Below are 17,560 nucleotides of genomic sequence, written 5' to 3' on the forward strand. Positions count from 1 at the left end.
TAACAAGCTAGCACAGTAAAAGAAGACAGCATGAGCCAAACAAACACATTGGTGTCATGCCATAGAGGATAATACCAAACTATTTCCAAGTTATCCCGTGACATTTAACATTAGCTTCTCTGTCCTCTACTTTTCCGGTGTCTGTTCAGATAACGGATATTAACGGGTGAGTGTCATTCTTGCTAACTGTAGCTAACCTTAAGGTGTTTGAGTGCAGTGTGGTTAGCATGCTAACATGCTAACATGTCAGGGTTTCTAGAAATAAGACAACTGTCTTCATGAAACTTTAACATATAGCTCATTTAGAATACTAAGCTTTTCCTAACCAGTGTCTCCCCGTGTATTAACGTTACCTTTAATGTTAACTGCAATCAAATACAATGATAATGTATAACAGGCAAAACCTGGGGCTAGTGGTGCAGTGGTAGTTGATGAGGTAGGTTTACCACTAGATAGGTGTGTATCAGGGTGTCTACAGGTCCTTAAAAGGTCTTGAAATATCTTAAATTCAATGTTCAAGGCCTTAGAAGTCATTAAATAGTCTTAAATTTGAATTTGTGTGGCCTGAAGTTATACAAACATCCATTTTTAATTTATTTATGTGTAAATGAGTGAAGCCTTTTTATGTGAAAGGCCAAGTTTCTAATGTAACTAATCTTACAAAAAATCTATAATACTGTCATTTTACGTCATATTTGCTTGTTTCCTTGTTGGCAAAATATAGATTGACTTAACTCACTCAAATAACCACATTCCTACCTAACACCTACCTCCAGACAAGACTAAATATAGCCTACCAGACTCGCCTGCAATGCTTACATGTGATGCTTAAATAAGTAAAACATGGTTTGTCCAAAACTCTGACCTAATTCTGGTTAAAAGGTGCCTGAATGGGTCTTAAAAAACATTAAATAAATTAATTACCTGCAGACACCCTGGTGTAGGTTACTGAGGTTGAAGTGGGTATACTCTCCTTTATATGTCAGTTACTTTTTGGCTGGGCATACAGTGGACATGCACAAGTTTGGTCACCCCTAGTCAGTAATGGAGGAGATGCTAAACTGATTTTCAAAATACATTAAGTTAAAGATGAATCATGCATTTCAACATTTTAAGCAAGTATTGTGCTGTGCTGTAATAATTTTTGTTTAGTATGGTTTTAGATTGAAAAAAGGAAAGGAGCACTATGCAAAAGTTTTGGTACCCCAAGACATATGAAACACAGTTTTTTAAATACTCTGACAATCAGCAGCCATGGGCTCATCTAAACAGCTGCCTAACACTCTGAAAAGTAAGATAACTGATGCCTACAAAGCAGGAAGATAGTAAAACGTTTTCAGGTAGCTGTTTTCTCAGTTCATGATGTTGTTGTGAAGTGGTGGTTAACAGGAACTGTGGAGGGCAAGTTGAGGTCTGGATGACTAAAAACTTTCTGCTTAAAGGCTTGCAAGAAAGGCAAATCAAAACCACTGTTTGACCACAGAAGACCTGCATGAAGATTTCACAGATTCTGTAGTGGTGGTGCAATGTTCTACTGTGCAGTGACACCTGTACAAATATGACGTTCATGGAAGAGTCATCAGAAAAAAAAAACTTTCCTGTGTTTCCACCACAAAATTCAGCTTCAGAGGTTTGCAAAGGAACATCTAAATAAGCCTAGTGCTTTTTAGAAACAAGTCCTGGGAACTGATGAAGTTAAAATAGAATTACATGATTTATCTGTGAAATGTGGCCTGCCGTATATAGTATTAAAACTTGACAGCAGTTAGTAAGTAGGAGCTCTTCTAGTTTGTCATCTTAAGTGAAGTAATACTGACATGTAAAGGATTTGTGCTGATTATCTTTTGGATCTTTTCAGAGAGTGATGACAGTTGAACAGTTTGTGTCAAAGACTCTCGAGCTTCTGCAGGAGGAGAGGGAGGCTGAAATAGAGGAGACCAGGTATGTAAAATAATATTCATACTGTGATACTTAACCAAATAAAGGGATAAGTCAGTGATTTTGCATTGCACTTCCATGAAATTAGGAAATGTGAAAGAGGCAGATTAAAAAAGAGTAGTCAAAAATGAAGCAGCAGAGTCACCATGAGTTTTAGCACATTTCATAAACAGGGGGTCCTCCGTTTCCCTCTCAATTGCCAAAGCTACTGTATAGCCACAGAAGATATTATACAACTGTTTTATAGACAAGGCAGGTAAACTGACCTTTATGTGTAAAATTGGTAAATTTCCCCTTTTCTATAGAGAGATTACAGTATTATCTACAAGTGAGGCAAGACTTTGGCCTTTACCTACAAAGTTTTTCTCACCAAACAAACACCCAAAATCTTATTATTGATATCTGTTGCTATGAAATGACTTGTCTTTCATAGCAACAGATGTCAATAATAAGATTTTGGGTTTTTGTTTTTGAGAAAAGTCAAGTCATTTCATATCTGTTGCTATGAAATGACTTGTCTTGTTTGTGCCCTCAGGATATGGCAGGAGAACATCTCCCTCAAGGATCTTCAAAATAAAGGAGTTTGCCTGCTGAAACTGCAGATAGGAAGTCAGTCCACAGGCCTGTACGGGCGCACAGTCATCATCCTCGAGCCAAGAAAGCATCTTGGTTTCTCATCACTGCCAAGCAACAATTTTGGACCTGGTGAGATGGATGAATAAAACATCTGATCTGTGGGTTTCTTTGTGACTTAAGTTTCATATTTTGCTTGATGTGACGTTTATGTCTTTGGTTACAGGGGACATAGTTGGCTTGTATGACACTGGCGGATGCACTGCTGCCTCACAGATCGGCACAGGAATAGTGACGAGGGTCAGCCAAACTTCTATAAGTGTGGCGTTTGACGACTCAAAGGATGGCCTCAACTTTGACACAGATGCCCTTTACAACCTCTTAAAGTTGGCAAATGACGTCACCTACAAACGAATGAAAAAGTGAGTGACATCCGTAACGTAAGACGGATACAAGTGAGTTATGAGACCTTGAAACAACTTGTTTACGCTGTGTGTTTCATGCTTGCAGTGCCTTGAATGCATTAAATGGATACAGCAATGGACCAGCTGCCAATCTGATAAACGTTCTCTTTGGAGACACAAAACCTTCGACTCAGTCACAGCCGAGTAAGTCGCACTTAACAAAGCAAATATTATCAAATTATAGTTGCTTGTAGCTTTTAAGCAATTATACAGCATAATCTTACACTGATTTCCAAACCTTGCATATCATCATGAGTCATACAGTACATGGACTAATTCTGGCTATTCTATTATGTTTCATCAGATGAAGTTAAATTCTTTAACTCGAACCTGGATGATTCCCAGAGAGATGCTGTGTCATTTACTCTGTCTCAGAGAGAACTGGCTGTGATTCATGGACCACCAGGAACGGGGAAGACCACCACAGTGGTGGAGATCATCCTGCAAGCAGTTAAACAAGGCCAGAAGGTGCAAAACTTATTTTCTTAACTTATTTTTATGAAATTCTTTTTTTTTTTTTTTTTTTTTAAACAGAAGTTTATTCTACACATCCTGGACACCAGGACAGAAGCAGTTTAATTTTCCCTGATATTCACATTTTTGAACACATTTTACATTTTGGAAGAGATAAAGCGTTCACACAAGAGCAAAGAAAAATGTGTCAGGGGAGACATGATAGACCACCAGTCAGTGTGGTCTGCTAAAATACAACAATATAACAGGGTCATTTATCCACCTCCGCAATATCTGGCCATAAGGGTCTTACATATTTCACCCACTCAGTCCAGAATTCAATGAACACATTTTTCTGAAGATAAAGAGAAAAGATAATCTTTTCCATAACTTGAATATAATTTATAATAACTGTCCACCCACTGTTGTGGGGGGTTCAGGAAGTAACCTGCACCTTGTGAGGGCTTTTTGCAAGTGGATATTGAAATAACAAACATTTTTTCATCAGGACGCTTTGCCTGAAAATCAGCACATCCTAAAAACAATGAGGAAAATTACAAGGGCAGATTAATGTTAAGTACGCTTTTTGGTGGTTTATGAAATTCTGCTCTGAAAGGCCTAATCACTGGACATTCCCAGAATACATGCCAGTGATTGGCTTCCTGAAACCCATGCAGGAAGTTGATTTTATTAGTGAATATTATTTATTTACTCTGGTTTGGATGACTGTAACTCTCTCTACATGTCTGAGTCAACAACGTTAACACAAATTACAGCTTGTCCCTAATGCAGCAGCCAGACTTATAGCCTCTCTTCATTGGCTCCCAGTAAATTTCAGAATTAAATAAAATATATTATTGATCATTTTTAAGGCCCACTCTGGTCTCGCACCTATGTACATCTCAGACCTTCTAACTCCATATGTGCCTGGTTGTAGCCTGAGGTCCTCAGCTGAGGCTCTGCTCACCATTCCACAATCTAGGCTGAAGACCAGGGGTGACCACGACTTTTCTGTTGGAGCCCCCACTATCTGGAACAACCTCCCTGAGGAGATCTGACTCACAAACTCATCATCCTCTTTTAAATCCCTCTTAATCACACTTTTTTATAGATGTGCTTTCACAGGGTGTGTGGCCTGAACTCACTGTTATCTATAAGTCACCTTTTAAAACCTATTTATATACAGTCATTCTCTTAACTTTTATTTTATTGATTATTTTATTTTGTTCTGTTTTATTTTACTCTCTCATATGTAGCTCATGTTGCCTCATGTTGTATAACTTTTAAACCATTTATATGTTTTCATTTTTTATCAAAGTCTATCATATTTTATTTTAGTAAAGCACTTTGTCACTTTGCTTTAAAAAGCACTTTATACATAAGGTTTAGGTAGGTATTTCAGTTACACTTACTGCATCTGTCATTGTCATTCGTTGCTCTAGTTGTGGTTTTCATGTTTGGATTTTGTGTTTGTGCAGGTCCTGTGCTGTGCACCCTCTAATGTGGCCGTTGACAATTTAGTGGAGAGGTTAGCTCAGTGCAAGGCAAAGGTCCTGAGGCTGGGTCACCCCGCCAGACTGCTGGAGTCCATACAGAAACATTCACTGGATGCCATCCTCGCGCAGAGTGACAATGCAAACATCATCGCTGACATCCGTAAAGACATGGATAAAGCATTTGTAAGTATTTGAAGTGTGTGGTGCTAAAAGCATTTGTGCCACCTTGAATGATTTGTAATATTTAATTTTTGTTTTGTTAAGATGGGAATGAAGAAGATGCGAGAAAAAGGAGACCGGGTGAACTACAAAAGGGAAATAGGGGAGCTAAGAAAAGAGCTGAAAACAAGAGAAGCAACAGCCATCGCCCAGATCCTGAAAAGTGCTGACGTTGTATTATCAACCAACACAGGTCAGTAACGGCCGCGAGCAAAGAAAATGCAATTCAGTTGCTGCAGTGATGATGAAAGGCAATCAGAGAGCACTTGTTTGTGTCTGCAGGTGCTTGTCATGACGGCCCTCTGAAGTTTCTGCCAGCAGAGCATTTTGATTGGGTGGTGATAGACGAGTGCGCTCAGGCTCTGGAGAGCAGCTGCTGGATCGCCCTGCTCAGAGCGCGCAAGTGCATTCTGGCTGGAGACTACAAGCAGTTGCCACCTACCATCAAATCACAAACGTAAAACAACAGGTTTTCCTGTCTTTATGAATTCATAGATAAATAACATTCACGATTTTATGTTTGTCCTGTGACAACAATTGAAACATTTTCCATAAAGCCCCTGAAAACAAATCTAAAATCTCCAAAATGGCATCTCATGTTGTTATTGAAGAGCTTTACATACAGAAACTCAGCTAATCTGCCTCATCAGGGCTGTGTGGGTGTGGTTTGATTAGATTTTATTGACAGTGCTGGCAACATGCAAAATCTAAAAACATCTCTCATCACCTTCTGATTCGAATTCTAAATTCTGATTGGTGCACAGAAACATGTTAAAGGAGAGCAATCATCACACATCACGTAGCAAAAAGGCTGTCAGAAAACTGTAAATGAAGAATAAGTAGTGTCTGCACACATGCCACTAAAGTTTAACAAAGACAAATAAAGATATTTACTCGTGTTAAAAAAGATAATAAAGTTGTCTTTATTAAACTTTTGTGGCATTGAGTAAATGTGCAAGCACTGCTTTTACTTCATTTACACAGAAATATGTGACATCACTCTTTTCCAATTGAGCTCTGCCCACGTCAAACCAGCGAGAAGAGCACAGACAACAACACAAATACAGAAATTGCTCAAATGAAATTTAAAACTCTGGCAGAAAATGTCTTCTTTTCAGGACCACAGTGATCACAGTTAGAAGCTTACAGTCTCTCTCTGTGCTGCAGGGCTGCATCAAAAGGCTTGTCTCTCAGTCTCATGGAGAGACTCATCCAGATGTACGGGGACTCAGTGGTGCGAATGCTGACAGTTCAGTACCGCATGAACAGTGCCATCATGGATTGGGCCTCCAAAGAGATGTACCAGGGAAAACTAACAGCTCACGGCTCTGTAGAGAGACACTTGTTAAAGTGAGTGTGAGCTTGATAATGAAATGTGTCTCACTTGTGTATTTCAACGAGTAGCAACTCAATCAAGTGTTTAAAATGTTGTCTTTGATGCAAAAGAGATCTACCAGGAGTCGCCTGTGTCGAAGAGACCAGCACACCGCTTCTTCTTATCGACACTGCGGGATGCGGCCTGAGTGAGATGGAGGTCACAGATGAGCAGTCCAAAGGCAATCAAGGTTAGTCATTCTTATTGTAAAAGTATATATATGTAATGTTATCACAGTTGGTGTGTTGTGGGGTCTAACAGTGTGTTTCTCCTCAGGTGAGGTAGACATTGTTGAACTGCACATAAAGGCCTTGACTGAAGCTGGGGTGAAAGCTAAAGACATCGCCGTTATTGCTCCGTACAATCTACAGGTAAGTCACTGGCTCAGTCTGAAACTCCATACTAACATGCTATTTAGTACACTAAAAGAATATGTGAATTTTTTTTGTATGTCTCAAACCAGTATGCACCGGTATGAAACCAATAGTACATTTATTGCATTCAATTTCTAGTAAAATACTTCAGTATGCAGATACAACCGCTATGACTGTACCGTGTCATAGCAATAATGCAAACTTTATTTTCCATATTTCTTCAATCAAAGATTTACACTTTTGGGGTGTCCACTAGCTCACTTGGTAGGGCAGGCACCCCATGTGCAAAGGCTGTGTCCTTGTCGCAGTGGCCGAGGGCTCGACTCTTACCCACAGCCCTTTGCTGCACGTCGTTCCCCCTCTCTATCTCCTCCATTCATGCTATAGCTGTCCTATCAAATAAAGGAAAAAGCCCCAAAAAATGTCAAAAAAAAAATAAAAAAAAGATTTACACTTTCTTTAGTAATAAAGATAAAATCCCCAATATAGTACATGTAATATTAAGATACAAATTACATGAAAAGATCTAACAGTTGCATCTCAGTAACTCATTGATGGGGTTTTGATGTTTTTATCTCTTTAAAGGTCGATCTTCTGCGTCAGAAACTTTCTGCGGGGCATCCGGAGCTGGAGATAAAGTCAGTGGATGGATTTCAGGGCAGAGAAAAAGAGGCTGTGGTATTGTCGTTGGTTCGGTCCAACAGAAAGGGTAATTTATTTTGCTCCTAAGTCGTGAATGTTTCTGTCTTACCATGAACATTAGCAGCATTAACTTATGCATTTATTCATTGTTTTATCTTAGGGGAAGTTGGATTTCTGGCGGAGGACAGAAGGATTAATGTGGCCGTGACACGTGCAAGACGTCACATCGCTGTTGTGTGTGACACCCAAACTGTTCAGAATCATGCTTTCCTGAAGTCCCTGATCGACCATATGACCGAGTCTGGCGAGGTCAGAACGGCATTTGAGTACCTCCAAGACATCGTGCCCCAAAACTACACCCGCGACCACAAAGACACAAAGGCTAATACATCTGGCAGCAGCTCCACGTCTACCAAGCAGAAGGTTAAAGATCAACCGCTAAACAGGGCGAAGCAGCAGCAGAAGAAGTCAGCTAGTAGCAGCAGTAATGACAATACTGCTGTTACAGAGAAGAACACAAAGCCCTGCATAAACACACAAACAGAAGAGGAGAAAAAGAACAGATATGCCGAGATCAGAGCGCAGGTGGAAAACTTTCTAAAGGACTCAAATCAGAGTGAACTACAGTTCCCATCATCGTTTAACTCTCATGACCGCCTGCTGGTCCACCAGATCGCTGAGGAGCTGGGCCTCATGCATGAGAGTAAAGGTGAGGGGAAAGACCGGTGTATCACTGTCACAAGGCCCCTGGTGTCGACACCAGCTGAGGAGCCACCACAAGAAGAAGAAGGAGAAGAAGCAGCTCAGGAAAAAGAAACAGCCCCCAGTCCCCAAACAGAGCCTGTGTGTCAACCTCCATTAGACCTGAAAAGTTTACATCTGGAGCGAATGAAGAGGGAGCAGCAGAAGAGGGAAGAAATTGCTCAACAAAAGAAGCAGCAGAACAACATCCCACCAGTTCAGCCCCAGTTAGCAAAGAAGCCCAAGTCGGCTAAAGGTTTGTTGTCAATCATCTATTTTGAAGGGTCTGTCCCGACATGTTTGCAGCAACTCAACTCTTTAACATCTTTCTCCCAGGAAAGAGCCGAATGAAGACAGGCGCCTGTGGCATCGCCGCTGCCGCCACTCCAGATGATGACTTTGACACACTTATCAATGCTGTCGTGAAGGCTGACAGCGTGTGCAGTTTTGTCAAGTGTAAAGCGTCGGTGCTGACACTTGGACAGCTTTGCTTGTTCTGCAACAGGCAGTATTGTCTCAGTCATCATATACCAGAGGTAAGAAATGTCACCAGATAGTGTTTGTTTTGGTGTGTGTCTTTATTAGACTGTAGCTGTATTAATAATGCATGAATGGTGACAGGAAAGTATTCTACAAGTCTGTGCATTGAGATTTCACCACAAGTGACAGCTTAAATAGACAGTTAACCCTAAAATCAAAATATTTTTCCTCTTACCTGTAGTGCTATTAATCAGTCTAGATTGTTTTACTGTGAGTTGCCGAGTGTTGGGGATATCTGCTGTAGAGATGTCTGCCCTCCCTCCAATGTAATGGAACTAGATGGCACTCTGCATGTGTGGCTCAAAACAATTCATTTGAAAAACTCAACAGCAATGTCACTTTCCAGAAATCATGACCTGGTTACTCAAGATAATCCACAGACCTTTTTCTAAGCAGTTTCATGTGGGAACTATTTTCTTTCTACCAGACTAAACCCAGTAACCAGATCATTGGGCAGAAGGAATTGTGCATCTACTCATGGATGAGGGGCTCATGCTCATGACAGCACGAGATGTAATCATTAATGGCGTCCTCCTTGGCTGAGCTGTCAAGTTAGCTAGCTCTGTGCTGCTAGGTGAGCTAGCAGTAGATGCATGCTTGCTTCTGCGCAGTGATACATATGGTTGGCAAGTGTAGTTTGGTAGAAAGCATATAGTTCAGTTCAATTCAGTTCAATGCAGTAGAACTTTATTTATCCCCAAGGAAATTCTTGTGCCAAATTACAATAACACTAAGTACAGTAACCAAAATTTCATTCACAACCAGTACCAACTTGACAACCAGTGGGTTCCCTCAGGGTCACTCACTGGGCCCAATTTTAGAACAATATAGTATTAAATGTCTGGCAAAATACACAAATATACAAGATAGAGGTGTTTTCTAGGAGCAAAAGCAAAAAGCAGTGCCTGATAGAGTAACAATAGGAGTCCAATAAGTACAAGAGTTAATAAAAATGAACTAAAATGGTGGGACTGCTCCTGATAATCAATGTTATTTTGAATTTGATGTAACAACAAGAAGTGGTATTACACAAATAACTGAGAAAATGATATTGCAAGAGAAAAGGGGAAAAATATGTATTTTTGAATTTGGGGTGAACTGTCCCTTTAAAATGTAAGAGAATTGTGGTTTTCTGATCTAGCTGCCATGTTGTAAACCCTTTGTAGGTTCACGGCTGTGGAGATAAAGCCAAGTCTCATGCCCGGATGAGAATAAGCAAAGAAGGCATTCTTTACGCCGGGAGTGGGAAGAAAGACAAATCCGTGGACCCCAACAAGAAAGCCTATCTCCAAAGGAAACTGGACTCTAAACTGAAAGACATGGCCTCACAAAGAAAACCAAAAAAAGACAAAGACAGTAACAGTTAATGATACCAAATGCCCTTTATAAATTACTGTAACTGGAGACATTGTTCTGACTGAGATTAAACATTCAAATCTTTGTCCGTAGTCTGTTTTGATTAAATATATATATATGTTGCCTCTATGACCTTTTATCAGATACAGTGTCATGTAAACTAGCTGCTGAATTCATATTGAAACTATGCAACTTGTTGCCTGTTTTAATCAGTTGTATCAGCTACAACACACTTAACAAAGACTTCATCTCTACTCTACGTCCACTTTTATTTTCAGAGGACAGATTCTTAACGGGATAGAGTTTTTCCCCTCGTCCAACAATCCAGGGGAGAAGTAGGGGAAAATCCTCTCTGTAAACTTGTCTTTGAATGTATGTATTATTGTCGAATCAGCAGTGTTGAGGAAAACGACCTTTCCTTTGTCATAGTCCAGCTGTACAGTAATCTTTTCAGGTTTCTGCTTCAACGTGAGCTTGCTGCGAGGCGAGGTCTGAGCCCAGAACGAGTCTCCGTTGCACAGGCCGATCACCCAGAAACCCTCCGCCGGATTGAGGAAGACTGTACTCTTCCTTTTGATGGACTCCTGGGCCACTCCTATGTACCAGTCTTTGCCCTGGCCCACCTCCACGGTCCAGCTGTGCTTCCCAGATGTGAAGCCGGTTGCTCCCAGCACACACACTCGACTGGTGCAGCGTTCAGGGTTGTCAGGAAGGGGTTGCTTACTGCTGTATTGCACACAGGTCAACTCCTCAGAGAACTTTAAGTTGGCCTGTGCTGTGTTTGGGTCCAGAGTGATAGGAGCTGAAAGTAGAACCAAAATTTAGTGTAATGAAAATACTTTGTAGTAAACGCTACCTTTAAGACCACTGTCTGTTCACCCACCACACTCGACGATGTTGGCCATCTTATTCCAGATTCCGAACCTAAGTATTCCCACATGCTTTGCAGTGTTGATCAGGATATCTCTGATACACTCCGGCTCTCCAATGTTGCATTTTGCCCTGAAACATGTTGAAATAATTACTACATTGTCTTATGGAGACAGTCAGTGCTAAGTTTTTGCAGGTAGTGTGTTATGCATACCTTTTCTTTGTTTGCTTGTAGCCCTTAAGTCACAGAGAGAAGGGGAATAAATGCATCTCATTAACATGGCAGGAGTGTAGTTATATAAACACATGTGTGAGCAAGACTTTTGGATATCAGCATTAACAAAAAAGTAACACCTGCACAACTCCAAGCCACAAAACTATTTACATGGACTAAGTTTTGATCCTTCTTGGATTTTCTTCAGGTCAGTCAGAATAATACATCAAATATATAAAGTAAAAACATGAAAAGAAACATTAAAATAGTACATGACAAACAGTGTTTAAACATCCTTATAGTTTTTTAAATCTATTATTTTATTTTAGTTTTTTTATTTAATGACTTTTTAAATATTTTATGACATACTATACTGACATTGTTATGACTTTTTTATGACATACTATACTATGACATTTTTTTTTGTTTTTTTAATACCATACCATACTGTACTATGACATTTTTATGACTTTTTTATGACATACTATACTATGACATTTTTTCACATTTTCATGACATACTATGCTATGACATTTTTATGACATACTATACTAAGACATTTTTTCACATTTTTATGACATACTATGCTATGACATTTTTATGACATACTATACTAAGACATTTTTTCACATTTTTATGACATACTATGCTATGACATTTTTTCGCATTTACATGACATACTATACTACGACTATCCTATGACATACGATACTATGACATTTTTTCACATTTTTATGACATACTATACCATGACGTTTTGTCACATTTTCATGGCATACTATACTATGACTATCCTATGACATACTATACTATGACATTTTTTCACATTTTTATGACATACTATACTATGACATTTTTTCACATTTTCATGATATACTATACTATGACTATTTTATGACATAATATACCATAACGTTTTTTCACATTTTTATGACATACTATACTATGACGTTTTTTCACATTCTTATGACATCCTATACTATGACTATCCTATGACATACTATACTATGACGTTTTTTCACGTTTATGACATACTATACTGTGACTATTTTATGACATACTATACTATGAAGTTTTTTCACATTTTCATGACATACTTTACTATGACTATCTTTTGACATACTATACTATGACGTTTTTTCACATTTTTATTACATACTATACTATGACATTTTTTCACATTTTCATGACATACTATACTATGATTTTTTTTCACATTTTTATGACATACTATACTATGACGTTTTTTCACATTCTTATGACATCCTATACTATGACTATCCTATGACATACTATACTATGACGTTTTTTCACATTTATGACATACTATACTGTGACTATTTTATGATATACTATACTATGATGTTTTTTCACATTTTCATGACATACTTTACTATGACTATCTTATGACATACTATACTATGATGTTTTTTCATATTTTCATGACATACTATACTATGATGTTTTTCACATTTTCATGACATACTTTACTATGACTATCTTATGACATACTATACTATGACCTTTTTTTCATATTTTCATGACATACTATACTATGACTATCCTATAACATACTATACTATGACGTTTTTTCACATTTTTATGACATACTATACTATGACATTTTTTCGCATTTTCATGACACACTATACTATGACTATCCTATGACATACTACACTATAACGTTTTTTCACATTTTTATGACATACTATACTATGATGTTTTTTCACATTTTCATGACATACTATACTATGACTATCTTTTGACATACTATACTATGACATTTTTTTTGCATTTTCATGTCATACTATACTATGACTATCTTATGACATACTATCCTATGACGTTTTTTCACATTTTTATGACATACTATACTATGACGTTTTTTCACATTTTTATGACATACTATACCATGACATTTTTTTCGCATTTTCATGACATACTATACTATGACTATCTTATGACATACTATACTATGACATTTTTTTTGCATTTTCATGTCATACTATACTATGACTATCTTATGACATACTATCCTATGACGTTTTTTCACATTTTTATGACATACTATACTATGATGTTTTTTCATATTTTTATGACATACTACACTATGCCATTTTTTCACATTTTTATGACATACTATACTATGATGTTTTTTCACATATTTATGATATACTATACCATGACATTCTTATGATATACTATCCTCTGAGGTTTGAACCAAGAATCTGAAATGAAACTGAACTTACTTTTGTGTAATTTGTGTGTATGTTATTAAAGAATATGATGTAGGCTCAGGTATTTTAATGTTTTTTGTCAAGTACAAGTTGCAACTGTAAGTCTAACCTTGTTGGATTTTTTTTATATACAGTACAGGCCAAAAGTTTGGACACACCTTCTCATTCAATGCGTTTTCTTTATTTTCATGACTATTTACATTGTAGATTCTCACTGAAGGCATCAAAACTATGAATGAACACATGTGGAGTTATGTACTTAACAAAAAAAGGTGAAATCACTGAAAACATGTTTTATATTCTAGTTTCTTCAAAATAGCCACCCTTTGCTCTGATTACTGCTTTGCACACTCTTGGCATTCTCTCCATGAGCTTCAAGAGGTAGTCACCTGAAATGGTTTTCCAACAGTCTTGAAGGAGTTCCCAGAGGTGTTTAGCACTTGTTGGCCCCTTTGCCTTCACTCTGCGGTCCAGCTCACCCCAAACCATCTCGATTGGGTTCAGGTCCGGTGACTGTGGAGGCCAGGTCATCTGCCGCAGCACTCCATCACTCTCCTTCTTGGTCAAATAGCCCTTACACAGCCTGGAGGTGTGTTTGGGGTCATTGTCCTGTTGAAAAATAAATGATCGTCCAACTAAACGCAAACCGGATGGGATGGCATGTCGCTGCAGGATGCTGTGGTAGCCATGCTGGTTCAGTGTGCCTTCAAATTTGAATAAATCCCCAACAGTGTCACCAGCAAAACACCCCCACACCATCACACCTCCTCCTCCATGCTTCACAGTGGGAACCAGGCATGTGGAATCCATCCGTTCACCTTTTCTGCGTCTCACAAAGACACAGCGGTTGGAACCAAAGATCTCAAATTTGGACTCATCAGACCAAACCATTGATTTCCACTGGTCTAATGTCCATTCCTTGTGTTTCTTGGCCCAAACAAATCTCTTCTGCTTGTTGCCTCTCCTTAGCAGTGGTTTCCTAGCAGCTATTTGACCATGAAGGCCTGATTCGCGCAGTCTCCTCTTAACAGTTGTTCTAGAGATGGGTCTGCTGCTAGAACTCTGTGTGGCATTCATCTGGTCTCTGATCTGAGCTGCTGTTAACTTGCGATTTCTGAGGCTGGTGACTCGGATGAACTTATCCTCAGAAGCAGAGGTGACTCTTGGTCTTCCTTTCCTGGGTCGGTCCTCATGTGTGCCAGTTTCGTTGTAGCGCTTGATGGTTTTTGCGACTCCACTTGGGGACACATTTAAAGTTTTTGCAATTTTCCGGACTGACTGACCTTCATTTCTTAAAGTAATGATGGCCACTCGTTTTTCTTTAGTTAGCTGATTGGTTCTTGCCATAATATGAATTTTAACAGTTGTCCAATAGGGCTGTCGGCTGTGTATTAACCTGACTTCTGCACAACACAACTGATGGTCCCAACCCCACTGATAAAGCAAGAAATTCCACTAATTAACCCTGATAAGGCACACCTGTGAAGTGGAAACCATTTCAGGTGACTACCTCTTGAAGCTCATGGAGAGAATGCCAAGAGTGTGCAAAGCAGTAATCAGAGCAAAGGGTGGCTATTTTGAAGAAACTAGAATATAAAACATGTTTTCAGTTATTTCACCTTTTTTTGTTAAGTACATAACTCCATATGTGTTCATTCATAGTTTTGATGCCTTCAGTGAGAATCTACAATGTAAATAGTCATGAAAATAAAGAAAACGCATTGAATGAGAAGGTGTGTCCAAACTTTTGGCCTGTACTGTACTTGAAATTTTTTTGATATGATTCATATAAATTTGATGCATTATTTTCTCCAAATTAGACTTTGCTAAGAGTACATCAATCTTGAAGGAGTGTACAGTTTTCATTGCGTACAGCCTGGGCGTGTTGGATAGTCAACCATATCTGTCAGAGCCCATCAGCCTGTTGAGGCATATTTTAGGGTGTGGTGACCAGTTTTAAACATTTTTACTTGAAGAGGAAGATCCGGCCGGGATTGAAATGTTGTCCATTTGGACACATTTGTGGTTTGGGGTTAGCAGGCAGATAATACTCTTATCATCTTATGGCTTACATTAAATTATTGTGTAAATGATGGCTGTCATTGTACCTGTAGAAAGGGTAAGTCCCTCACTTTGAGAGCTGTCTCAATTTCACTGATGGTGAAAGAGAGGGTTTTGATCTGGTCCTTGATGTTTTCCAGCTTCTGACGCATCACCTGGGTCTTAATTTCCTCTTCCTGTTTGAGCACCTTCAGTCTTGTGTTTTCCTCCTCCTTGAGGAACAGGTGTAGCTTCTCAAACTCCTCCTTTATCGCTACCTCACTTTGATAAGCTTGGCTCTGAAATGTTTTGGGAGTTGGTTATTTTTGGCAGTAAACCAAGGAAATGTTTGTGTGCTAAACTGAGAGGGATTTTACTGTCTTGGGCCAGACTGTATGATTGAGTAATGATAAGTTTTACCTGTATATAGTTTTTGGTTTCCTCCCAGTGCTCCTTTGTATTATTCAGTATTTTGAGCTTTTTCTTCAGGGACTCCAGCGTGGCTGAAATATCTGCCTGAAATGTTAAATAGATAAATAAATAAATCAGTTTAAATGAGAATAATTAAAGGGACAGTTCACCCTTAAATCAGTTCTTACCTGTAGTGCTATTTAGTCTAGATTTGCATTTTCATTTTTTGGTAAGTTGCAGAGTGTTGCAGATATTGACCGTAGAGACGTCTTCCCTCTCTTGACTATTACGGAACTAGATGGCACTCAGCTTGTGGTGCTCGAAGCCCCAAGAAAACACATTGGAAAAACTCAACAGCAATGTCTCTTTCCAGAAATCATGACCCGGTTACTTAAAATAATCCACAGACCATGTTGTGGGCAGTTTCATGTAGGAACTATTTTCTTTCTACCAAACAACACCCACCAGTTGTATCACCACGCACAAGGAAACATGCATCTACTCATGGACATGACATCACGAGATGTAAACATTAATGGCGTCCTCGTTGGCTGAGCTGTCACGTTAGCTAGCTCAGTGGTGCAAGGTGAGGTAGCAGTAGATGTACGATTCCTGTATTTTTGGTATGAACTGTTCCTTTAACAGTAAAAATGTGGAGCTCACATTCATAGACAAAATATTCATTTGCAACTCTCCTGATAATCAAATTGCAGCTTTTAAGTGTTTTATATTATTGCAAATTCAATTTCTTTGAGTTTTGATCTGTCTGGTCTAGGAAAGTGTGATGAACACTTTTTGTAGACTGAATGATAAATCAGTTCGTACTCATACTCGTACTCGTACTCGTTGTCCTCCGCTTATCTGGGTCCAGGTCGCGCGGGCAGCAGCCTCAGCAAAGAAGCCCAGACAGTCTTCTCCCCAGCCACCTCTGTCAGCTCTTCCGAGGGAACCCCGAGGCGTTCCCAGGCCATCCGGGTCAGTCAATCAGTTCATTGAAAGTAATTGTTAGCTGTAGCTCAATGACATCCGCTTTAACGCCAAAAAAACTTACAACCACAGTAGCAAGACATCCAGACAACTCATTGTGTTTCTTTGTTAAATATGCAGTAAATCCCCCTGTCATTTTCCCAGTTTCTATTTTTACTCTACCTTCTTCTGTTGGGCCGCCTCCTCCACCGGGCAGCACTCATGAACTCTATGCTGTTTCGACGTTTGGCAGACAAGGCAGATGGGCTCTTCGTCATTGTGGCAAAAAAGCCTCAGCCTCTCTCTGTGAAGATGACAAACTTCTTGTTCCCTGCTGGTCTTGTGCACTTGATATTCATCCACAGCTATCTTTAGTGCCAAATTGATAGGAGGCCTCGCAGGGACAGACACTACATGACACACAGGACATACTCGAGATCCTTTCCATTCCCAGAATTTGTGTAAACAAACTCTGCAGATATTGTGGCCACAGTTGAGGAGAACTGGAAGGCAGTAGATGTCAGAGCATTGAGGACAATGCAAGTCCTCTTCAGAGAACACAATCGCTGCCATCAGGCTGAGGTGTTCCTGTAAAGTGAGGTTTCAGGAAAACTTCCTTCCTGTCATTTAGGTGTTGTGACAAGAGGCGGT

The 17,560-nt window shown here is 39.2% G+C and overlaps 2 protein-coding genes across 3 annotated transcripts; one reads left to right on the plus strand and one right to left on the minus strand.

Annotated features, from left to right (window-relative positions):
* Positions 1-6: 6 nt before the first annotated feature.
* Positions 7-10,255, plus strand: ighmbp2 (immunoglobulin mu DNA binding protein 2). Its single transcript, XM_033635888.2, has 16 exons — positions 7-166; positions 1,859-1,941; positions 2,474-2,643; positions 2,738-2,933; positions 3,022-3,119; positions 3,280-3,443; positions 4,907-5,107; positions 5,189-5,336; positions 5,426-5,600; positions 6,311-6,493; positions 6,590-6,708; positions 6,795-6,889; positions 7,478-7,601; positions 7,695-8,531; positions 8,612-8,811; positions 9,982-10,255. The coding sequence occupies exons 2-16, from the start codon at positions 1,865-1,867 to the stop codon at positions 10,180-10,182; spliced, it is 2,988 nt and encodes a 995-aa protein (XP_033491779.1). The 5' UTR covers positions 7-166; positions 1,859-1,864; the 3' UTR covers positions 10,183-10,255.
* Positions 10,179-17,520, minus strand: LOC117262766 (zinc-binding protein A33-like). Of its 2 annotated transcripts, none has more exons than XM_078167855.1 (6): positions 17,093-17,520; positions 15,953-16,048; positions 15,625-15,831; positions 11,256-11,278; positions 11,055-11,173; positions 10,179-10,973 (listed from the first exon to the last, which is right to left on the minus strand). In XM_078167855.1, exons 1-6 carry the CDS (start codon positions 17,480-17,482, stop codon positions 10,423-10,425), a joined length of 1,386 nt encoding a protein of 461 aa, XP_078023981.1. In that variant the 5' UTR covers positions 17,483-17,520; the 3' UTR covers positions 10,179-10,422. The 2 variants fall into 2 exon arrangements, with proteins under 2 accessions (XP_078023981.1, XP_033491780.1); XM_033635889.2 differs by having other exon boundaries at positions 15,601-15,831.
* Positions 17,521-17,560: the final 40 nt, after the last annotated feature.

The sequence above is a fragment of the Epinephelus lanceolatus genome, chromosome 5 (assembly GCF_041903045.1).
Source record: "Epinephelus lanceolatus isolate andai-2023 chromosome 5, ASM4190304v1, whole genome shotgun sequence".
Taxonomy (NCBI): Eukaryota; Metazoa; Chordata; class Actinopteri; order Perciformes; family Serranidae; genus Epinephelus; species Epinephelus lanceolatus.